Here is a 26,221-nt window from a genome sequence, read left to right on the forward strand (position 1 = left end):
TGTAAGAAGGTGAGTACTTCTATACGTATTGTATTCTGCTCATGAAGAAAATGTGTGAACAAAAGAGAATTCACATTCACACAATGGTGATCTCCTGATCTGTAGCTGTCTTAAATAACATACAGTAGAAACTTATCAAACTACTGTTTAAATGTGTGTGTAAAAAACAGCCCAACACCTTCCACTGAATATACATGAACCTGAATATACATTCAATACGACCCATGTCTGAAGTAAAGGGCTGAGTGGAATCTAAACTCATTCTTCATACCAAATCATACCATTTTTTTTGTTCCAAGCTAATGAAATCTATTGTATAGAAGGTACAGTATGTAGCTTTTGAAGAGGAAAAGGCGAGATCATCAGGTTCTTGCAGGATTTTGGAGAACTTTCTATTGAGCTCACAAAACTGTTTTGCAGGGGTATGGTGAAATCTGAATACGTTTGTGTTTAGATTAATATTTTTCCCTTTTGGCAAGGTCATTGCTGCCCTGGTCCTGTTTATTAAATGGGTTTTGGTATGAAGCCTTTGATAAGGCAGTTGGAAATAAGGATTCTTTCTCCAGGTGTCATAGTGAAACATGATTGATGGTGCTGCACCCATGATTGGAAATTATTCCTCACACCGCTCTGACTGTTAAGTGAGTCACTGTGAAAGGAAGGACAATTTATACCTGTCACTAGTGTCACTGACAGATTGGCCTGGTTCTTTTAGTTTTAAGCACTCTGAAGAGACATATAAGAGATCCTATTGTGAAAATTCTTTTAGTTTACAGTGAAAAAGGGAGACAGACTGCATGCACAATGTGCTTGTTTTGCAATCGTGTTAGTATTCCTTGTCTTTTTAAATTATTCAGTTATAATTTTGACTAAAAAAAGCTGAATTTGAAAGTAGATATCTTTACTTTTATTTAAACCATATGAATATCTTCATTCTCTTTTGACTGTAAAAGTAGTTAGCATATCTACCATCATTGTTAGGTGCCGCTATATAAAATGTACATTTTAAAATGTTATTTTGCAATTTGTAAACCATCTGTGCTGCGTGTCATGACCTTAAATAAGATGTGTTTTTAATTAATTTGTGAAAGTGTCCACAAAGAGACAAACAAAAAACAGATGGAGAATACAATAATTTAATTACACGGATGAAGCAACACTCTGTAAAAGATTCTGTGGAATTAGATCCGTTTTTATGTATAGCTTAAAGTGGAAAAGCTTTAAGAATATTAATATTTTGTCTAAACAGAATCCAAACAAAATATTAACACTTTTATGTCTTACCCTGCATTTTCAGGAAGAAAATGCTAATCCCATTTATAAACTATTCATTATCTGTGATAAATTAACGAAACATTAATATCATTTTAAAGCTATGGTAGGAACTGACTCCTGTTCATAATCCATTACACAGTTATAAACTGTTATCTGCAGCCCTTAGCTTGTTGCAGATAGGCTGAATGAACATACCTACGTACTTACTGTACACAAACAGTAAGGAGAAACCTACTACTTAGAGCTGAGGTATTCAATCCTTTTCCCAGAGGGCCAGTGTGTTAGAGGGTTTCCATTCTAACTCGGCTCTTAACAAGCTAAACCAGCTGGTTACTGGCTTAGCTGTTTAAACAGATTTTCCTAACATTTTGGGAGATGCTGCGGCTTCAACCAGAAAACCCCCCATAGTATTTGCCTACTCTAAACCGAAAAATACAAAGAAAGCCTTATGAGAAACATCGCTCAGTGTGGCATATCAGCACCCTACAGACAGGCAACACAAATACCAGGTAGTCTGTAACTTATTCAACTCCTCAATTTCCCTTCGGGATCAATAAAGTCTTATCTATCTATCTAACTCACTGAAGGTGTAAACAGGCATGCAGCACAAGTTCTTGTCGCTCAACAAATTAAGGACAATCCACCATCTACAGTATAAAGTCAATGTAAGGAGCCATAACATACTGGCAAACTGTAAGGTGATTGTACAGGAGTATACTGTAACACCTGTTACAAGACAGTGCACACAGAAAGTAGCATCTGGTGCATTATTCAGACTCAGATGCTACACTCTCAAGCTGAAGGCTGATATTTGGAACACTAGGATGGATGATTAACTGAGTAGATCTTATCAATATCCTCATGATTTTGAAAAAAAAAAGCACAACCCCCCCCGTAATTAGCTAAATAAGAAAGATAGTTTTGTAAGTAATTCAATTATGAATGGCAAAACATGGGTGTTATAATTTCAAATGTTATTATGCAAAATATTCTGGTGCAGTTGCAAAACATTCAAATCAAAAACTATAAATGATTTACTAGAAATTAAGAGACTGCTATATTTTATGTAGTTATCAATGATATATCATATAATTCTATATATAAATATCATATGATGCTGAAGACCATCCTGTTGTATTAAGATAGAGAGATTCCTAATTTAATACTTTTTAATAATATTTAATAAGAACAATAATCAAGACTCCTAATTTAAGATTCAGAGAATCAGCCAACCTTTCCATTTGTGTCCAATGTCCACATTCCTCAATGTGCCCTCTTGTTAGATTTGGAATCTTAAAACCAAACACAAGTATATACATTATTTTGAATGTCAGAGGCTGTAAATCTTTAAATTAATGCTCAGTCTCACTAAAAATACAAGCTGGACAATTCAATTTCAATCAATGAATACGTAATTTGAAAATAACATAGTCACTGTTCATCATGTACAGAGATATCAATAGTATTCAAACACCTTTTGACTAGCAGGTAATGGGCATTGCTAAATATCATAATAACAAAATAATGCATGGTGCTTTATTTTTACTTTGTGACTTGTTTTTACTTACTAAAATGATATCAAAAGTAATTACAAAAAAAATCAAGGTAACCTGTTATGTGTCTCACCAACAGAGTATGTTACCGTAGTTATAAAACTACAGTAAAAACCTTTCAAAGACTTCTAGTGAATTGGGTTTTGTATTGAGGCTTCCAGGAAGACAGCTTAGAGATCCAGCTCACTGCCTACAGCAGTGAAAGTCCACTGGCAGAAAGAAATGCTGAATTGACTTTTGTCCTGCTCAAAAGGATTAGCCTGTTGCCAAAATATGATGCCTAAATGAATCTGTCCCATGTGTTTGGAAAAGTTCCAAAAGCTCCCGTATGTTCACTGAGCTCACCAAGTTCTCCATTCCGGATGAAAAGGCAGGCAACAGCACCCGGTCTTTCCCTGCAGTCACCATTAGTGCCGGAATCATGATCTGAGGATGCATACAGCAGTGTCATGGAAGTGTTGCACTGAACCCCTATTCTGAACAGACTCCGATTTCTACATAATATTTGGTTTTTGCTGAAGCGTAAAAACTTAAAAGCTTAAAGACAAACATTCACTACATCTTCTAGATTTGTAACAAAAACAGAGCAATTCTACATACAGTATATTCCAAAAACTCAATTTACTATTAATTACTCACAACAACCTTTAGGGAGACATACAAGTCTCAGAATGACATTTTGCTGTTTATTTTAGAGCATTTCATCTGCATTTTCACATTTTATATTCATTCCATGCAAAACAAGAAAAAAACAATAACACCTATTAAGCTGAAGTTTTAAGCTGAAACTCGTTTCAAAATGTTGCATTCCACTGCTATGTTATAAATGACAGCAGAGTGAGTGTGTAAACATGGCAGGGTGATTTAATGTCCAAAGGGATTCTATAATCAGTTAATCAATTCATTTAGCTCTCACCCTTGAAGGCTTGAACTCAAATTTAGATCATGGGAGCTACAAAGTGGTAAAGTCCTCTTGGTCAGAAAACATCAGACCAATGTTCAATAGACACCTTTTTCAATTCGTCATATCTGGGTTCTGGGTGAATGTGATGCTAAGGGTCTAGTCTAAGGGTTGAACAAGGTGAACATGGTGACAGCACACCTACCTTGTTCCCAAATACTGTATGTTGTCTCTCCAGGGTATAACTGTTATCTATGGTTTTCTATTCCCACGGAATTATTATCGACACCTGCTCTGATGATTGCTGGTTTCAGGTGTCCCAACGGTCTTTTCATTATAATTTCAAATTAAAAACAAAAGCTCTTTTGCACTTTGGCCAACAGGTTGTGTTTTACTTGCACTTTCGACTTTTTCAGAGTAGCATTAACTTCTGCTTGATCTTTTATTAATACCCTGAGAAATGTTCAAAAATCAGAGGCAGTGACTGAGCCCATTCAACTGGTTCTCTTGATTAAACCTAACATATATTTTGATGTCCTTTTAAAAACATTTAACATTGCTTTAACAAATGTCATTTATCTTTTTAACAATTCATCATGTTGATAAAGAAAGACTGTTCTGATGGTAGTTATAGTTACCTTGCTCCTTGGTCTAGAACAAAGCCAGCGCCAGTTTCTCTCAATGTTTCGGTACCAGTTTAAAGGACCTCTGAGTGGATCAGAAAATACAATTATAACACTATTTACAACCAGAGAATCAGTAACATGGACCTCAGAACACAAAGTTACTACGTCATCATAAAATGAAAAGGACAAGAGAAACGGTAATGAAACAATGAAAATAATTTTCATGATTTTAAATAAAATGATTTGTTTTATGTTCAGTGGTTGGATACACAAGAATCCAAAAAAAGACTTTAGTCCAAAGGCATAAACATTTTTATTTTGCATTGGTTTTTACTGCAATAGCAAAATCATTGCTAACAGACTGAGCTGCCAGTGTTCCAATGAAAACCAATTAAATTAAAGAAATTCACATGTATGATAAAGAACTTCACACATGTACAGTATGTCTGTCAGTGGCTTTTGCAGAAAATAGCCCAAACCATTATGTAGGCTCCAGTGTGTCCAAGATCCAAAAACAACAGTGAATTGCTAGTTGTACAGTATTGGTTTGATTCCAAAACATCATATATTAAATATGTAAACTGCCATAAACAGACAGAACATAATTTATATGATGTTTTAGGTAAGGCATTTATAAACAAAAGTAATTAGGCAGCAGAGGCTCTACAGCAGATTGGATGTCAAACAAATGATGGTTAAAACTCTGCATACCAAATTAATACACACTATTATTGCTACACAATTCCATAATCTTTGACAGCATTAAAAATATATGAATAGCAAAACAAATTCAATATTTTCATTATTTGCAGGACCAAAAATGATTCTCATACCAAGAACCAAGAATGGTGATTATTGATTGTCTGATTACTTCCTTAATTAGCATGTGCGTATACTGTATGTAAAATGTATTTATTGTCTCAACAGAAAGAAAAATGCTGTTTCAGAATAGGGCTGGGTTTTGCCTATTCCCAGTATGCTATTTGTACGATTATCTTTCTAATGCTACCAATTAAGGCAATATATTCCAAGAATTAAGGAATTATGTATACGAACAAACATTTTTGTTACCCATACAGTGCCTCGCAACATATTCAGACCCTTGCACAGTTTTCACATTTTGTTGCTTTAAAACTTGCAGTCATGACCCTTTAAGAAGTAATTCATATTCGTGACACAAACTACTACACACATTCAAAGCAAAAAAAAATGATGAATAGCTACAGTATAGTAAATAACATGAAAAGAAAAGTCATGTTTGCATAAATATTCAAACCCGCTTTTGCAAACCTATCTTAAGTAGCACAAAATTATATTGAAGAGCCACACAATTAGTGGTTATAATACACCTAAACACACTTACTGTATCTCTGTAAAGTATCTGAGTCAGGAAGTGAATTACAAGAAAAGTTTTAACCATGAAGACAAAGGAGAATTTAAAACAGCTCAGGATAAAGCTGTAAAAGATACAGAACAGAAGAAGGGCTGGTCAAAGCAAACTTGGATCTTTCTGGTCTGAATGCAAAGTATTTCATACATACAGTATTGTTACGACCCCAAGTGTCTAGGGGTAAAGGGGTGTAAGATTTAGGATGATTTGGATGCAGGTGGGTTTCTGGTGAGGGACTTAGGAAGCGTGACAACAAGTTTGGTACAAAGGGGATTTATTTTAAAGTGAAATAAGTGACTGGTATGTAATATAGGACACAATAACACACAGGGAAAGGGAACTAGAGTGGTGCCAAAGAAAAGAAAATAACAAACAAAATGGAGCTGGCTAGGAAAGTGAGGGAAACCTAACCTAAGTACAAAAGAAAACCCAAAACACTCAGTGTTCGGTGTCTTCTAACACCCTCACCATACAAGACAAAAGGCACTCACCCATCCTAAACTAGTGTTTCTAATACGAAGACCAACTATGTGTGTAGAATGTACTCGACAACCTAAACTAAGCCTTTACACAAAAGTTCACACAAATATACAAGTGAACTACGAACACAAATAAGGGAAAACGAATGTAGACAAGGAATAGAGTACAAAAGATATAACAGAGGTTGATATAACACATTTGGGGAAGGTAACGGTGAAATCCAGGATAAACACTAACAAATGAAAGTAAAAGGAGACGAACACAAACCAACAAAACCAAAGCCATACGGAAACACATGAAGCAAAACGAACGAAAACGGAGAGAAACGAAGCTGAGCCGAGCAGAACCAAAGTCAAGCGAAAGGCCTCTTCATTCTGAAAACCTCCAAGTTAAATACTGAATAAGCTGAGTTCTGATTGGTCGAGAGTTGATTGAAGATGATGTCACAACGGCAAAGATGGTGTAGTGATCGACCAATGGGGGGGGGGGGTAGCTGAATACAGGAATCGTGCATCATTCAGTCAATATGCCCTTCTCTACTGACATAAAAAGCAGAATTACTTTACAGATCTAATTCTCATCAGCAGGGACTGCAATGCTCGTCAATACTAATAGGAACATAGATGAGGCAAGGTACAGGCAAATCTTAAAGAAAAACCTGCTTCTATATCTAGACCTAAATGCGTGTTTCAACAGGACAATGACCTAAAGCACAAAGTCAGAGCTACAGTATACCACAGTGTCTTAAGAATATGAGAGTGAATATCTTTCAAAATGCTCAGTCAATGTCCTGACTTGAATACTACTGAAAACCTGTGAAGAGACTTGGAAATGCTTTCCAAAAGTAATCCTTAAGAAAATTGAGAAAGCCTGAGCACCCCCTCCAAGAGTAATGGATACAAAATGCATCTGGTGGGTGCATACCTGGAGGGAGACTTTCTGCCAATGGTTCTTCCATATTGACAAAATACTTATTCAATCCACATATTTGATTTCTTTTTTATTTTTGCCGATTATTAACTGTAATATTATACAATTATATTATACCATAAGATGTCTCCAGCTGGACCAACTGGGTTTTGAATAAAATAAATTATGTATGCATCATGTTGAAATTTCCCTAAAGGAGACACCATAGGAAGTGCTGGAATACATTTGCCCCAATAAACAGTTCTGATATTGTCTGAAAGTAAAGCAAAAATGAGAACTGAAGTGTGACCTCCAGCTATAGCCATGTGTTGAATTGCAAAATATATCACAAACTGGCTGGATGCTTACTGGTTGCATTTCAAAAATGGCTTTCAAAGGCTGCAGAACATTAAGGCCCTGCTGGTACTGTATATTTATTGCACACTACGTTGAGGTAAAAATGTTTTGTTAGATAAAATGAGTTGATAGTCCAATAAACAAAGTATGCCTTTACAAAGATGTTATGGTTATTAGTGGGTGATGGGATGACAGGTTCAGAGAACATGGTAGCTCTTGTCTGTCTGAATTGCTTTCAGCTATGAGTTACTGTATGTCACCTGACCAACTGGGAAAAGACAAATGGTTGGTTGACATTTAATAACTAGAAAGCAGGGGATTCCAGATGATATACAGGTATAAGGAAGAGAGAAGGGAAAAAGAAGAGATTTAAATGTGACTGTGGGATTTGTGAGTTTTGGGTCTCAGAAAAAGAGAAGAATTTTACAAGAGTCTCAGAGATGGACTGTGAATTGTAGCCAGTAAGCAGCATAGCTGCCCTATTGTCTAGAGACAGTACTAGTAAGAGTTCTAAAAAGAAAGCTACATTTTGGGTTTGTGATATTTGTGACTTTGACTATTTTTGTCAAACATAATAAAGGAGCTCTGGTTTGTCACAGCTGGCAAAATCAGTTATGCGCACAATAATGTTCCATCTTCATTCAACAGACCTTCTTTCTTTTTCCTGGAATTTACATACATTAAACCAACACTACACAGTCATGAATCACAGAGATGAACATGGGATCATACAGATGAGTACAGTGAGTGCTGAATATATGACCCTGTGGTTTATGTGTGATCTATAACTGCCTAAGGAAAAGCATAGTACTAGTAAATCATTATAACTTGTCTGTTTTGATTACTTAAGGGGGTAGAGTCTACAGCAATTGATCCCAAATGACTGTATGATCATATGTCAGCATAGCTGGATAGTGTGTTTGAATTTCGATAGGAAAGCTCTCATTAGTATTTAAGAGCTTTCTTGCATGTTGTTAGAAAAGACACCTATTTAATTTTTTTCATTTTCTTCCCATTCCTTTCAAATTCGTCACCTCTGCACAATGCTGTTATGCAACCAGTAAGGAAGCTGGCCACTCTCCATCAGCAATCCACTCTCTATGTTTTGTATTTTCTCTACTTTATATCTCTCATGTAGCTCTTCAACAGTCTCTGCAATGGCTGACTTTCTTTAAGTATTTAAGATACTTCTTGTTCGCCATTGCTCCCTTCATCATACTTTCGCTCCATTTCTCCTTCTGTTATCTCATCCTCTCTGCACTTCTTCTGCTCTCTTGTCTCTTGTACCCACTTATTGTTCTTCCTTACACCTGTGTGGTGAAAACTGCCCACTAAGGCATAGAAAAATGATCTTAAGGGCACCACCATAAGACAATAAATAATAAAAATAATATTTTTTATAAAGCATCTTTCCAGTGATCCACTTGTTTAAACTCTGTGTCCCAGTGTCCCAGAGGTGATAACGCAACTTTTAGGAAATGAAAGAAAGGTGGCAGATGTATTAAATGAACACTATACTCATACAGGAAGAGTTACAAACGAGAGGAAACCATTAAGCCCATCTAGCCTGTTTGACAGTTTGTGTATAATTGATGTCAGGATCTCATCCAGCCACTTCTTGAAAGTACCACCTTGAGGTGTTTCCCACAGAAGACAACTAACAGCATGCTTCAGGTGGAGGAAAGACAAAGATCCATATTAAATGGCGTTATCATAGAATAGGCAGAAGTGTTTCTCTTCACAGAAGCATGAGATGTTATTTACAAGCCATTAAACAATCTCTTACAACAGCTACTCAAGACAGCGTAATAGTTCCCTTGAGTGAAGAATTCCCAATCTAGAACCCATCCACTGGGTGACAACAATTCAAAGTAAAGTCCTAGTTAGAGTACTGTAGGATTGTGGAGATGATCAAATAAAACTTTAAGATTATCTGTACAGTATGGCACAAGGATTCCAATGGACAGTCAACACAAAATTAAACAAATGGTAGGTTTAACTAATTTAGCTAACTTGTTAGAAACAGCAATAGTCATGGAAACAGAGCATAATATTGCTGCATTCAAAGGTATTCTAAAGTTAAACCTTCCCATTAAGTACCCAATCCTGTAATTTGAGGCAATGGGTATTGGTTTGTATTTGTGCAAACTGTCAATTCTGATTGCAGTGGTCAAATGTTGTAGCCATCACTAAGTCAGACTAAATCACTTCTCATTTAAATCATTAAAGACTCTCTAAGAACATCAATATCTAACAATAATGGATTATTTCTAGCATGATCATTAGGCCATGGCTTTATAGGGAAATTATATAGTCAAAATGGGCCTCAAGGCAGGATAAATTACACACAGTAAACATGGAGGACAGAGCAGAGACAAATTGTGGACAGAGGAAGAGAAGAAAAAGAACAGTGAGAAAGAAACCTCCAATAACCGATCAAGAGTTCAGAAACTGTCCACATAATGTGAACACTAAGATGATCAGACCTAAGGGTTTAAGGGAAAATACCTGTTCTATATTTTATATTTCAGGAAATACCAATTTCTTATTTGTGCACATCACAAACTAAAGTACTTCCATTGTTGAGTAATGCATTATTTGGAGTACGAAAACAGAGATTGCATTTGGTTAGCATCCAATTTATGGAGAGTGATTTAGTTATGGGCAGGATCCTTTTACTTGATAAGATTTCTTCCCTTTTTTGTTTTCCCAATTATAGCGTCTCTGTTGCTGGGTCAAGTGCTGGAAAGTACTGTGGCACTCACAGGATTGTAAATATCTGTATATACAGTACAATTGTAAAAATGAAATGTGTGTGGTATGTACTGTATATTGTAAATAAATATTTATCTGTTTAAACCTGTGACAGAATTATTAATTCATTACCACACTGTGAACACAAAAACATACAGTATGTGCTTTGTTATGTTTGGCATCCCCAGACTATAGTGATGTAATTATAATTTTTTTGAATTTGCTTGAATAGCATGCTGCTGTCAGGGCATGTTATTTGATACTGATATGATATATCTTACTTGATCATTTTAAGCTATTGATTTAAAATTTAGAATGTTTAAGCCTCATAAAATGTATTTACTGTATTTGGTTTGACAACTAGTTAATGGACAGGAAATAAAAAGTATAGATAAGGTGTGAACGCTCTTATTCAGTTGGTGTTAATTACTGTAGTAAGAGAAGGATCTGTAACAGGACCACTCTTAGCAAAGGGATTATACCAAAACAGGAACATCAGGAAACACTGTAGATGTAGCAAAGGGAAATTTAGCTGAGCCAAGCAAATCTCTGGCAGATGATGTTTAATGTAGACAAGTTCTGGGTGTCACAAACAAACCCATCATATAAATATAAATTTGCTAACACTCAGCGTCAACAAGCTACAGTACCTATTTGCTGTAAATGCCAACACCTGGAAGCCGCATTTAAATGTTGTTTATGTTGGCATATCACTTTCCCAACTTCTGAACAATGTGGAAAAGCAACAAAATGGGAAATGAGTGTTCTTGGACTTCAGAATGAACACTGATTAATGATCTATGGGAAACAAGCAGAATATATGGGGAAAACTAAGAAATGGAGGCTTATTTTACATAGATGATCATGGGAGTCTCGAACAAGCTGTTGTGCTGTTAAAGCTGATAACTCGCCTTCTTTCCAGAACAGCTGGATGAAATCCCTGGATCATTTGGCCATTAGCAACCAAATGAGCAAGACATGCCTATTCTATTCATGTTATCCATTTCTAACTCTTCATTTGTTTTATTTCGTATTCCCTTTGTGTAGCTTGCCTTTCTTATTGTAAATAAGGTAATATATCTAATATATCTGTTTGCACATTACCTTAAATAAAGGTATCCATCCAAATTATAACTGCTTTATTCAAAACAGGGCTGTGGGAGAGCCATAGCTGCCAGCAAGCAATGGGCCCAAGGCAGGATACGGCTTGGTTGGGATGCCAGTCCATTGCACGGCACAAACATGTACATGCACACCAATTTTCCCAGAAGCCAATGAACCTACCTGGATATGTTTGGAATTTGGGAGGAAAATTGAACACCTAGAGGAATCCCACTAGAACACAGGTAGAACATACAATCTCCACTCAACAAGGACCCCAGCAATTGAACCCAGGGCTGCAATACTGTGAGGCACCAACGCTAACCACTGTACTTCTGTGCCATCCACCACATTCATAATTGAAATATATAGTTTGACAAAAAAATTCACTTTCCTTCCACAAACAAAATACAATGCGAAAATGATCTGAATGAAAAATAAGTCAATATAATATACAATACTAAGGTTTATATCTATTGTGTATTTTAGTAACAGCCTAGGCTAATTCTTATGAGCCAAAGATGAATTATTCAGAAGAATGAATTCAGACAGCCAAGAAGAATCACAGACAAATATTATTTTCAACCCCACAACAATTATGCAAATATTACATTTATTAATAAATCAGCAGAGTAAAATTGGACCTGTCACCTAAAAATTATTGGGTATAGTAGACTTTCAGAAATCATTTGATTACAAATGCAAAATGATCAATCATCCATTTAACAAATTATTTTGCTTTTCCTACAATTGCAGTGTGTTATTAAATATTAAACTTTAAAATGGAAATTGAACTCCAATGTTTTAAAATCATAAAACCAAAAAAACGCTACATCTTGTTATGAACCTTTGTTACATCTGAAAGGAAGAAATCATGAATACAAATACTGAAATATTAGAGAGACTCTAGAGTCAGTAGGAGTAATGGTTACTGAAATGCAGTAGAGAAAATTAAAATTGTGTAAGCAAATGACATATACAGTCACTCCCAAAATTATTGGTAAAGATCACCTTTGATAAATATGAGCAAAAACAGCCTGTTTATAAACATATCCATCAGCAATACAGTATGTCTAGATCTTCAAAACTGGATACTCAAGTGTCCTGTAGATATTACAATATTTTAATGAAATGCTTTCATTTCATATTTGTGAAATCTGTGACATTTTTTACATGAAATGGTGTTTGTTCACATTGTAGACTTACCTTAAGTGTAAAATGCACAATGGGGCTAGGCTATGACTGTTTTATTTTTAATCTAAGTTACACAGATCTGGTTGAAAGAAGGCTATCTTTAACTGATTTTCTTCATATTAAAAGCAGTTTATTAGCTCTTAATTATGCATTCTTGTACAAAACAACAAAACAGTTGTCTCCCTCTTCATGGTGCAGTGGGGCATTTATGTCAAGAGGAAATGGAGGCTCGGCTCCCCTACCTGAAGCCACTCTTCTTGTATTGTTGGACATAATACTGCAAAGCTGCTTCACTGAGAGATGAACTTCTGGTAGGATTCTCAGGCGCTCCAACCAGCAGCCCCCCTACGAACACAACAGAGCCCATCTTACCAACATTGCATTGCTTTTACCCCCCTTATTCTGAAGTACAGTATGTTTAATGCAATTCTGAAATGTCCTGTTCCAAAACCATAAACAGGCCATTGTTTTATGACATTTTCCCACCACAGAAGTATTATACCACTGTACATCTACCTCTGCTCTGGAAAATCTATCTTATCCTATTTTTTGGGTATTGTCATGCTTTTAACTGCCTATAGCTCACTGATCCTAGGGTCCTACCACAGAAAAGAGCACATTATGCCTGTGTTGGTACTGCTGTACTCACTGTAACTTATATTTAGATTTATTTTAAAATGTTTATATTACCATATGAAGCATTTATTCAGGTAGAAAATGCTTCAACTGAGATGCAAAGTCAATATTTTCTTATGTTCCCATTAAAACACTTATTTAAAATGCTATGAGACTATGGAACAAGAAATTTAACCTGTTTTTTAAATCTAGTTATAAGCCATTTTTCAAACTAGTTTTTTTTTTAATTTCACATACTGGATTTTACATACATTTTTTCTTTGCTTTTAATGGTTGGTTAAACAGCACTCAGATGGTTGTGTTTCTAAAGTTCTTCTGAAAGTCAGTTGTTTGGGACATACAGTAGAACACTTTCATGACAAAAATATCTTAATGGGTTTTTGTTTTGTATATGTTTTGTATATATATTGGATATACTGTACGTAAGTCAGGTGCTCAGGAATTATTGTGTCTGTATCACAGAAGACACCATTATGAGGCAAGATAAAAATGGTTTGACCAGGGCAGAAGAAGCCTAAAACCCCTAGTGAGCTTGTTTAATTGTTTGCTACTGTTTATTAAACCTTACAACTGGATCATAGCCCTGTCTGGAGCTAGCAATTTCTGAACTAAAACAGTAAAAACTGCCTGTTATTCCTACCATAATCACTGACCACTGACGTCTTATTTAATGGCACATTCCTTCTTTGTTGGCGATTCTATGTATGCTTGGCTGATGCAAGGGGAAAGAAAATTTACAGGACAAATGCATTGCATAAGTATAAAACTACAGGACAGTTTGAAGTCTGAATTTAAAAAACTTGCTCTCTCTGTTACAAAAGTATATTAGAAAGACAAATTACTTCAAACCCTTTGGGTTTTTTTCTTCTCGGTTAATGATATCTTAATTTAGTGATTTGTTTTTGCAATTCACACATTAAATGCAGCAGTGCAAATACATTGTAATACGTTTTATCATGAATCAGACGTTTATGCTAATTCCTTTCATTGTAACTCAGAAGAATTTGCAGAATTACATCTGCCAGTGTATATGTGCATCTCTGTTATTATCTAATAGGTGCCTAAGAGTTCTAAGGTTTCTTGAATGTCAATTTAGGTAGACACATTCAAAAAGGACAAAAATATCACTTTATATAGTTACAAATTTTAAATCTTTAAATAAGTTTTAAATAAGAAATGTGTCAGTTCCCCACATGTAGTTGGCTTTCACTACTTAAATTCTTTAACAGATTATTCATAACTATATAGCAGTAACCTGATGCCACAGGAAAGGAATAAGGGGGACAGTACTTCCAAGCAATTGGTGCAAAAGTGAAATGATAACCTCCTGGAAACACAGATTGCTGCTGATGTTCAGACAAACTATTTTGCACAGAGGACACAGAGACCAAGAGGCAGAGCCAAATAGCTCTATTAAGCTCTGAGGGCTAAACTCAAGGAGCTGTAATGGCATGAGCAATGAATTAGTGTTGCCAAAGCTGCAACAATTAGCACAATACTCACTGAACCTACTGAGACTACTTCAACACAAATAGAGGGGAACAGGATCCATGCTCAACAAAGAGAAGTCTAAAATATAGCACGGCTATGGCTATACATTACCATACGTAGTTAAAATAAAAAAAAGGTTATTTTAAACTAGTTTCCTCCTTTCAAAAACTTTTTTGTTCTGAAAATGAGTATTATTTTCCAAATTATAAAAGGCATATTCCAAATTATAATGGCATGAGCAATGAATTAGTGTTGCCAAAGCACTAATTTGGCATTAATGTTGCCAAATTTTGTTTAAAAGGGTTCAGAATATTTTTTCTTTCCCACTTAGATTAGAATGTGGTTTTTGCTTGTTCTCCATTAACATTTAACAATTTCAGCTCAACATGGCTGTGCTTCCTTTATCACAATCAAAAAGAAATGTGCATGTATAACAGAAACTGATGGGATAACAAAATTGACCGAATGGGCCCATGTAATTTTATTAATATGTTGATATTGATGAGTAAAAGAGACAAAAGATTAAAACTGTTGCAACTGGACAGTAAACAAAACTATATTTAAAGTTTTTGTTCCACCTTAGTTTAGACAGAGCCAAGATAAGCACTCCATCCAGCATTTTCCATCCAGATTTCAAGGTGAATGATAATGTCCTTTTATAAGGCATAACAGTGATTTAACAGAAGATGATTACAGGTTTCCTACCTCTTTGGCGAACATTGGAAGGGTTCACAAAAGTTTGACCTTGATCCTAAAAAAAGTAAATATCTAAATATATTAGTAAGCACAGTAAAATTATTATATAGAATAGATGTATATATATGAAAGATTAAAGAGTTATCTTCTCCTGTTTTTCCTGACTGTTTAAAACTTTGGTTGAAGTGCAATATGCTCACTTAGCTGCTGTAGATGACTTATCCTTGTCAAATTCAGTTTAAACTAGACAGCTACACTTTATCAGGAAATCTAGTAACTAAACCTTGTGGACTGAACATTTATCTGGGACCCTAGTCAGCTGAATCTAAGGAAAATAATCTTCTGTGCTCAGTCAACAGAAACAAGCTGACTTATCCTATATTAAATCAATATTCTGAGCTACCTGCTAGTGGTAAACTCTAACCACTAGAGACTGGGAAACCTGGTTTCAAGCCACTTTTCTATATCAAATTGAGTTTGATATAGAAAAATAACCATAAAATACCAGGAACACATAATGAAATGGCAAAAAGAAATATGTTGCAGAACCCAATTCATATTCACTCACAGTGCATAACATTTACACATTCACTTACATTATTGCTTTGTTACTCTAAAGTTCATTGAATGTTTAAATTCAAAAGCCTTTTATTAAATACTTGGGGACAAAGACTTATGAATAAAGCATTCATTTACTGCTATTTATTTACATGCATTCAAATTTACACATATGACAGATTAACTAAGCTCAACACTATTATTTTCCACAGCCAACTGAAGTATAATACTGTATAAGTGCTTCTCTGAAAAGCAACTAGGAAAGGACACCTGCTTATGTTTGCTGGGTTCTTTTTAAAAAGTTAAACAGAAGACTACAAGTTAAAATAATTATTTCACTATTTGCTTAAACCCTCTTGAGCTCTGTGGATCTTGGTTCAGTTCCTTTTTGCCACTAGATGTCCTTCTTGTACCCAATTTCTTTATAATACACATGAATCTGCATTTTAATTGCTTATAAAAAATATGCAATTGCTTATGAAAAAGATGATGCATTTTACTGCAAAAAGCCCCATATTTCTAAACAGTTTTCATCACATTTTACTGTAGTTTCCAAAATCTGCTGTGTGTCCCTTTCTTCTGTATTTCATTTACTTCAATAACGTCTGTCTTGATCTGCAGAATTTAGTGGAAGAGCAGATTTCAAATTATAGGAAAGCAAAAAGATATTGTATATTGCATTTTACTCAACAGCAAACTTGAAGGATTGTCACTTAGAGAAATAATTGCTGCACCGTATGTACAATGTAAAAGCTTTTCTAAGATTTCTCAGATTTAACTAATGTTGCTCCAATGATTTCAAAATAAAACACCCACAATGGCAATACTGGGTGGTGCAGGCACCTTTATTTTAAAGATCTTGCATGTTATACAACAACATTGTCCCCCAAAGTAGCCTCCCTACTATCTGCTTTCAAACACCCAACCACAACTAATCATGTAAAGCACTTTATATCCCCAAACACTCAACTGATTAACTGATTTATGTGAGAATGTGGAATGAATCACTACCAATATTCTAACACTTATCACCCAGTGTGTCTATTTGCAAATGAGAGAGGAATATTTGCTGCTTCTAGTGCCAAGCTGGCATTATTGTTGTCCTCTCAAAGGACACCTGCAACATAATAAGTCTGTGTTTCAAATGTATGAAAATCAAAAACATTACCCTTAGCACTATCTATTAGTCTAAATACAAAAGCTTATCCTAGAGGCAATGAAAGATGCACACAGAGTGACAACATATTATTTGTTAAAATGTTAACCCTAATGTGTACAGACAGGAAATCTGCAATTCAAATGTAAGATGTATTTAAAGAACATAACAATAAAAAAGAGAAAAGCTTTTGGCCTATGACTGTCAGGTCATAACTAATTCTAACAGCATGACTGAGTCATAATCAAAGTATGGCAGCTGGAGTCCATCTCCTTTATTCCAATGTGAAGACCAATGTGGTTCTAGCCTCATTTCGCATGAAAAACAGCCTCAAATAAACTCACTCAAAAAACAGCAGATCAACATTGTTAATGTGGATCAGCTGGAATTCCTGTCCTTTTCTTATTGTGAGAGCCAATCACTTCAATACTGATGAAATGTCCTGTATGTCCCCCAAAAGGCCTACATTACCTCTTTCAATGATCTCATATACAGTCCCTTTTATCCTGTGCACAGTCCATGAGGCTTGACTGACCCACAGATCCTCATTTCAGATTAACTACACTAATGATTTCAACCAGAAAAACGCATGCTTCAATTAGTAACATATGGACTTGACCACATACAACACTTCAAAAACAAGTTGAAAAACAAATGGACTGTCTATGTAAGGGTGTCTGGTTCCAGTCAGTATTATTCCCTAGTTTGCTGCATCAAAAATACTGTTGGAATGCCAGAAAATGATGGGTTTAGATCAAATAGATTTAGATCTGTACCTGGCGTTATTGTACAGAAATCGCAATGGAATATAAATGAAGATACTAGAATGGACCTGTACTAGTGGTACAGTATGCGCTCTGGATTCCTCTGGAGGCTGCAGTTGTAGCCTTGAGCAAAGGACTTCACTCACATTGCTGCAGGAAGTGCCCTGCAGGACAAATGCGTCCTCAGATCTTCATGGTCAATTAAAATTTGTTCTCAATTGACTCATCCGGGGTAAATAAAGTAATTAAATAGAAATCTGTTCAAATCGGTACATTCTGGATATTTTCAAGCATTTCTATAAGAACTCAGGCATTCCTTTCAAGTGTACTCCTCACTTTGCTCTACTATGATAAATATCTCATGTCTATCAGCTTCAGTTTGATTCTGTCAAATAATAAGCCATATAAGGAGAAAGATCTTTGCACAAAAACAACTTTTGTTTTTTTGTGCTGAAGAGTCTATGGGTAAAATGATCACACTCAACAGTAAGATCTGATGAGCATATGCCCTCCTCACCCCATCTTCTTTTTCTCTGATGCAATTTGCTGTGTAATCTCTTTCCACCTAAAACATTACAGGTCATAAGCAGTTTTTGATAATTCTTGATTCACATAATATTTATTCTCTGTAGCCCTTTAGGCACCCGGCTAATGAAAACAAGTATTTTCTCATTTCCTGTGCTTGAAGCTAGGTTTTACTTACTGCTTCTGCCTGAAATGTAAAGCTAATGTTTAATTTGAATGCAATAACTTCAGTCTCTACATTACAAATTTATTTATTTTGATTAGTTTCATTTCCTGGGGCCTTTAATTGAGCTGTATTATGGACAAGCCCTCCAAATAGCATTTATCAAGAATACTACAAATATCAGAGCACCTCCAGCTGTGCAGGATACGTCTTATTAAAAAGAAATCTGCCAGTGTGGAAGGAAGTGAGAATTAAGTCGTTACTGGATACATGGTTACTCAAGATGTTTTTGCTTTCAAAAGGAAACAATGTCCAAATGGAGCTTATCTAGCAAGCCATCTATAAACATCACAGTCCTTCATTGTACAGTATTCAGATAATATTATTAACAATACTTTGAAAAAGATCCCAAGAAATTGCATTCCAGGTGAAAATACCAGGAAGCCAAAAAATACCGGAATAGACCGTCTAAAGCATTAAAAATAAAGTGCTCATAAAAATATTTAATTTTGCCTATACTGCATGTATTTGAATGTATTAGTAGATACTAGGAAAAACCTTTTAAACAGTATATTCAGCTGCAAGCTAAGAATGGATTGCCTGGAGGGATCACTTACTGTGTCTTCCTTTCTTTGAGCCTTTTTGTAATCCTAAAAGAAGTCTTTCCTGGGTGATTAATACATAAATGCTTTGAGATACAGTGGCATATAATCATAATAACGGAGAAATGTGAGGTCAGTCAAGCAGAAAAGTGGTTTTTAATGGTGCCAGTCTTGTGTGGGTGTATGAGTGGGCGAGGGGCCATTTTAAACGAGCCGTGTGTGTTTTTGTCTCTGCACCTCAGAGAGGTTCCTAGAGAGAAACAAGGTGCTGAGCATGATAAAAGGCCTGAGTCACGGCTGTTTGTCTGCTCTGTGTGACATGCCTTTGGCCCCACAGGTTCATTAGCGAGCAGTATTACTGTCACATCAGAGCCCGGTAATGTCTCTGTTGATGTATCGCTGGGCCCTGGATGGAGTACACTTTAATGTTCCTCATTACAATGCAAGGTCACTCAGCGTGGGATGCTGCTATTTCACTCCCAACACAAACCCCCAGGCATGGATACACACCTCATTGACAGGCCTCTTTGCTGCCTATCAGAAGAGGACTGCGTATCCAAACCTTTGATAAGATCTTTGAATTATATGTAAGAAAGCAATAATTTTACATTTACAGGTCATTTGCAATTAGCTTTGAACATACAGACATGATCTTCGATTCAAATTGTCATTTAACTTTTAAAAAAATCACTGCATTTCTTAAATTAAACATTTAAATATCACCAGAAAAAATCTAATTGCACTTTGATCCCCTGATGAAAGCTATTTAAAAATATAAAGCTAAATTCCTTTAACAGTATTAATACATTCTAGTAAAAACTAAAAGACTTGCTGAATATTTAACCCCTTTTTCACACACACACTCCATCAAAAACAGTAGATTACACAAATTTGATATACTGTGTATTACACAGGAGAGGGTTGTTTTTGTTAAGGGAAGGGGGAGGTTAAATGCTGCAATTTTCTTCCACCAAACAACTTCAGTGTATCCTGTCCAGACAGTTTTAGATTTCTTGCTCAGATTATTAGCAAGAAAACAAACGGCACAGGACATTAATTATCCAATCCATTTTTAAAAACACTTTTTCCAGTTCAGGGTCCCTGAGGTGCTAGAGGCTACGCAAGCAACAGGCGCAAGGCAGGCTACACCTTGAATGGGACACCAGTCCATTGGAGAGCAAACACACAGACACAAATACAGACATGCTCACACTTGTTCCTAGGGACAGTTTTCTCAAAAGCCAATTAACTTAGTAGAATGTTTTTGGAGTGTGGGAGGAAACCAGAGCAACCGTACGAAGCCCACGCAAACAGGGGGAGACAATATACTCCATGCGGATAGCACCCGAGGAATTGAACCCAGGGCCCCAGTGCTGTGAGGCAACAATGCTAACCACCGTGCCTATGACATTAATTATGATAAGGAAACTGAGAAGTTAATGTTAATTAACCAACTGATACTGCACTATGCTCAATGGGATTCCTTCTTTACTAGAATAAGTGATGCCTACATACTGTACTGTACATCTTGTTTGCTGCTTGATGGCAATTGCTCTGCACTACACGGGCACTACACTGTATCCATCACTGTTTTCTGTCCTTTTTCTTGACATTTCTTTTTTTTCTAATGTGTGTGAATGATTTGTTTGCATTGACTTGGAACGTTATTGTATATTTTGGAAGTTGCCCTGGGTAAGAACACCTGCTAAGTAAATAACAACAATAACAAATAAAAATACTAATTTAAACATCAGTCAGTCCTTGAAATCAAACAGAGTTCCGTGTTTGTGGGGAACAGGGGTCTGTAAACCTCATTTTCTGTAGAGTTAAAACATCTGCTGATATGCCTAACAGCATTTACAGATACATATGTTTGAAATAACTTCCAATTGGAAAGAGGAATGTTCCTTACCTGATCTCTATAACTCACAAAGATCAGCTTGAAGGTTCTCTCCAGGTTCTTCTCCAGTTCTGCCTCAGCAACACCCTGCCACGAGAACATTAGATTCATCAAATGTGAATTAATAACATCCTCAAAAATTAAAACAATTAAAATGTGAACTTTTTTTATGGTGTTTAAAAAAATCATATAGAGAATTTACTCAACCAATGTGGATGCCATTCGCAAGCAAAATGTTCTAGTAGCATGTCAAAAGGAGGTCACATTTAAATGTCTAGAACCTTTTAAACACTAACATTCATACGCCTAAACTCAAAAGTTGAATGATTAATACAACAGAAACCTATCAATATAAGGAACAAACAGATTATGTGGTGAAAAAAAACAAAGAAAGAGTAAAGAGAAAGCATAACACAACTCTCTATTCTACGTTAAAAGCGTTAAATTATCATCACCAATACAGGTGAAATATTCAGTACCAATTTTCAGAAAACAGACCATATCAATTACAGCTACAATGAATAGGAACAGGTAGACAATGTCTTCATGTTTACTGTAACTATACGGCATTCTACTGCTCTGGACAAACAGTATCTTTAGTATTCTTCAATTTACTCTTACAACCTCAGTTTAAATACAATATAATTTTAACTAGAAATATACAGTACTTTTAATAATGAAACAATTCAAATAATTGACACAATGCCAACCTAATTATTCTTTAAAAAATGAAATGCAGCAAAAAAAACAAACAAAAACAAATTACAGTACGAAGTATCCACTTCTGTCTATATATACTGTAAATATATCAAATGTTCATACACTTGTCCTTATTCTGGAACTTGGGCAATGAGTAATGTAGTAAGTACAGGCCTCTTTCAGTGCAGGACTCACATCAGTTACTGTGATTACTGTGTTAGGATTACTGCACACTTCGTCATCAGCAAACTGTGCTCTGGCAACTAAAGAACCTAAATCACCAAAAGCAGAACAGGTGGAAGTAAACTTACCACCTAGAACAAACCACAGCACACAAGTGATTTTTTTTTCTTTTTCAGTGATTTGAACAGTATATGCTGTAAAAATGAGTATTGAAACCAATAGCATTTGTTAAATGTTCTCCTGTCTCTAAGTATATTTTTATGTTTTTGTAAGTGCTTAATGATGCAATGGTAAAACTTTTTTAAGTGCTTTGTCATCATCTGATTTTCTAAACACTTTCCTATTCCTCATTCTAGGAAAAAGGTCAAATTCAAATTCTTTGAGACATTTATTATGTTGACTTTCATGGAATTTGACTGCTGTTCTCAACAATACCCTGAAGGTGTTTAACCTGAAAGATTTCTCAGAAGCTCAACATTTCATGTTCAATCTTGTGTACTCCTGATACTCTTGATACAACCTTTTTACAATATATTTTACGAATTCTATAAAACAGTATTTGCTATTTTATTGTTTCTAGCAAGAAAAGGTCCTAGCAAGCCTCTGCTCCCTATTGACACCGGGAAATGTTAAAAGTCAGTGCTTATTTTTACGTAATTAAAACAAGATGATATTTTTAAGTCAGGTTTTTAAGTTGATTCTCACACCAAGCAGTTACTCTGTCCTCCTTTTTGCTTCCTTCCTCTCCTACCCGAACAATTGTACAATTGACTTTATCAGTGTTCCTGACAGAAGCCATTGACTTCGGGTTGTGTTCATGACAGAAGCACATGACTTAATTTACCTACCTGAGTAACTAGCAGGCCCGTATACCTAAAAAGGGCGATAAAACTAGTGAGCTGCAGTTCCAGTCTCCTGCCTCCCTTGATATACCCCCACCCTTGCAGAGAGGAACTATAGGGGACCGCTACTGTATTTGGACTTAACTTCCACACCTCCATACTTGTGGCTATTATAGCTATACTTTAATGTTTGTTTACCCAAATTTCTTTGACACTAACTCTATCACTCATTAACAAAAATCCATGTATTACTAGCAAGGGTCAAGGCAATCCAGATCTTAGCCTCAAAGCATGGGGAACGAGGCAGAACTACAACCTTGATAAAACTCTAGTCCAGTATTTCCTATCCTGAGGTACACGAACATAAATATAAAAATGTTGCATCACATTGCCCCCCTCTCACCCTATTCTGGCCCAAGCTTATAATTATGAAGGAACAAGTAATAGGTTTATTCCATGCTGAAAAGAGAAGAAAGAAAACAACGTTTTGGCTGTGGAGCCTTCTTCAGGTGTGAGCTCCACAGCCAAAACCTTGTGTTTTCTTTTTTCTCTATTACCTAAACCTTGTTCCTTTGCAGCCTACGCATGCTGACACAGCTACCCACCTAAACTATTTATTATTATTAATATTGTTACAGCTACTGGAAGGATATTGAGTTTTTTAAAATTTAGAGACAATGGTCAACCTTGCTAATAACAACTTTTGCCGTTCTTGGGGTGCTTTAAAGCAAGTACAAACAATGTATGGAAGAGGTGATTGCTGGTAGGGGGTCTGGAACATACTGTACTGATCAAAGGTATTGTCTGATTTACTTTGGATATCTACGTTCTGGGTTTATGATTAAGCATGATCAGCAGCTGAGATACACCGGATAAAAAGGCAGGTAGTCAGAGAGAGAAGAACACAGAAAGAGACAGACAGACACAAAGAGAGAGAAAAATGCGTGTGTCAGATGAGACACCCTTGTCAATCATCCCAAAAGACCAGATTCGAGTTTAGTATTTGAATCTTGTTAAGAGAGCTTGCCATTCTGTTGTTTTTAGGAAACACTGATTTCCTGTATAGGGAATCCCTAGGTTAAAAACTGCCTCTCTGTTAGTGGATGCATTTCTTAGAACAGGGAGATACAGATGCAGATATGCTTGGGGCACATTGTTGTGTGCCTCCGATACTGTACATGCAACATTTCACCAAAAAAGTAAGCGCCCAGCACCTTTTTTTATATAATCTGGTGCAGAACTGAATTACTCTGTAAAACTGCCAGTCCTTAATGTGCCATGTGTGTCACATACAGTATTTCTTATTTTAATAATAAAAATTAAATCTGCATTAAATATTACATTTTTATTTATTGTACCATTTGAAACTGCTTTTCAAGTTTAAACTGTGTAAAACTATAACACGTATATTCACGCTTAAGAACATGAGGTTCAGCTAAAGTATAACACATTCTACATCTAGACTTGACTCACTGAATTTCTCATGATATCAAATCCCTTTTTTTTTCATTTGTCATACCCCTCCTCCATTTTTTGCACTTCTAACTCTGCGGGAGGTCCCAGCATTCTCATCCTCAAAGAATAGAAAAATAGGAAAGGAGATGTGAAAGCAGCCATGACATCACTAATCTTAAATGTTTGTAGTTTATTGAATTTTATTACAACTTTCTTATTTTATATTATAATTATATAAAAGATATTATACATAGTGGCTTAAATGATAATTATTTAAGAGGAAATATGCACGTCAAAACATCTAAATTGCGATTTCTGTTCTAGTGTATCTTTAAATTCACTTACTCCCTCCGAACATCCTGGAGATTTTTGGTCTGACTGGTAGAACTGGTTTTTACTCCCGCCATTGACAGTATTCACGTTTTCTAACTCATTCATATAATATGAATACTATTTTATTATTTAACTTACTGTTATATATAAAATAATAAAAATGTCAATATAGTATACATATTATTTATTACATTTACTATTAAGGAAAGAGTCTTCATTGGTAAAAAGTACAACTTGTGCATTGACTGAGAATTGAACCCCAGTCTAGCTGGTAAGTGAAAATTCTGCCATACTACCGAGCCAAAGTGCCACTCTGTTAAGACAAACTAAATTAAAAACTAAAAGAATTTCATTTTCCATTACAATAACAACAGTAAAATGTAGTTATAATAAGCAACACCAAAAACATTTCTAAAATAATGCAGATTATTATAAGGAAAGTTGAATGCGTTTCTGCTACCAGCTACAGTATATAAATATTGTTATGAAGTGAACCTAGGTACAATGGGTAACACCTGGCTATTGTCAACATTTCCAGCTTTAGGTGAGATGTAGTAGTCCCAGATTCAATGATCAAAGCAATTGTAAAGTACACCAGAGCAACTTTTCATCAAAGCAACTGTAAAATTTACTTAAGTTATGAGTAAATAATTAAGTGTTAATCAACAATCCAGGAAAAAGGCATAAAAAAGAGAAAGGAAAGGGAGAGAGAGAGAAAAAGAGTGAAGGCAAGAGCACTTTGTTTCAGATCACCTGGAAAGACTAGATTTGAGCTACGTGTAAGTATTTGAACCTTGTTAAAAGAGCTTGCATTTCTGTTATTGTTAGGAACTTTGATTTCCTGTGTAAGGAATCCCTTGGTTAAAAATAGCCTCTCCTGGTTTGTGGGTGCATTTTTAGAATCGGGAGATATTCCTATGTTATATGATATTCCAATGAAAAAAGAACTGATGTGAAGTGATGATTGGCTGCACAGATCCAAGCACAGATCTTAGCAGCTGCTTCGGATTTTTCCAGAGCAGCAGTGAATGGCTGTGAAGGTGTTATTGGAGAAAGGTGTTGCAGGCAGACAGATAAAGAAAATGCTCCAGTGCAGGAAAGGCTTCCTGTAATCTGCAGCAGGAGTGATGGTGCAAAAATACCTAAGCAGGAAAAGCAGGAGAGGGCTGTTGAGGTAAGGTGAGGCTCCAAGTGGAAAAACTAGATGGAAGCTGGCGAGCTAAAGCTTTAGAGAAGACAACCGCTAAAAAAACCCATAGGTGATAGACACAAGGAGTGGGCGAACTCAGCTGAGTCAAAGTTCAGGAAGAAATATAGATGAGGAAATAGAGAGCAAACAGTGAAAATTCTGCTTGCACGGATGGCTCTAAGCTCAGTGTTGGAACAGTGATACAGTGGAGTGAACTGCTTTAAATAGCTGATTAAGGAGATTGGGACCTTGATTCATTGCCTGATTGATAAATATTAGGTCTCATTGAGAGGCATTCTAACTTGGTTTGCACAGGCTCAAAGAAATGCTGACAGCTCGTGCAAATGTTAAGGTCACCAGTGCACGACAGAAAGTGCATAAGATCTACTTTTGAAGTACTGCATAATAAAAAAAAGATAGATGACAGATATTTAATACTCATATGTTAGGGGAATACTTGTCCCTTTATTTCTAAAAAAAAATTTAATT

At 35.7% G+C, this 26,221-nt stretch overlaps 1 protein-coding gene across 3 annotated transcripts in view; it reads right to left on the reverse strand.

The window, feature by feature from the left end:
* ephx2 (epoxide hydrolase 2, cytoplasmic) overlaps positions 1-26,221 on the reverse strand; it is a 102,726-nt gene that overhangs the window by 19,027 nt on the left and 57,478 nt on the right. For 2 of the 3 annotated variants that reach the window (XM_088909094.1, XM_088909096.1), the window contains exons 13-18: positions 21,044-21,118; positions 15,373-15,418; positions 12,783-12,885; positions 4,368-4,437; positions 3,174-3,254; positions 2,509-2,567 (exon numbers count right to left, since the gene is read on the reverse strand). In XM_088909094.1, the coding sequence (XP_088765220.1) occupies positions 2,509-2,567; positions 3,174-3,254; positions 4,368-4,437; positions 12,783-12,885; positions 15,373-15,418; positions 21,044-21,118 (434 nt within the window). The remainder of the gene's footprint in view (positions 1-2,508; positions 2,568-3,173; positions 3,255-4,367; positions 4,438-12,782; positions 12,886-15,372; positions 15,419-21,043; positions 21,119-26,221) is intronic. The other variant, XM_088909095.1, reaches the window with a different exon arrangement.

The sequence above is a fragment of the Atractosteus spatula genome, chromosome 2 (assembly GCF_055471065.1).
Source record: "Atractosteus spatula isolate fAtrSpa1 chromosome 2, fAtrSpa1.hap1, whole genome shotgun sequence".
NCBI classification, from domain to species: domain Eukaryota; kingdom Metazoa; phylum Chordata; class Actinopteri; order Semionotiformes; family Lepisosteidae; genus Atractosteus; species Atractosteus spatula.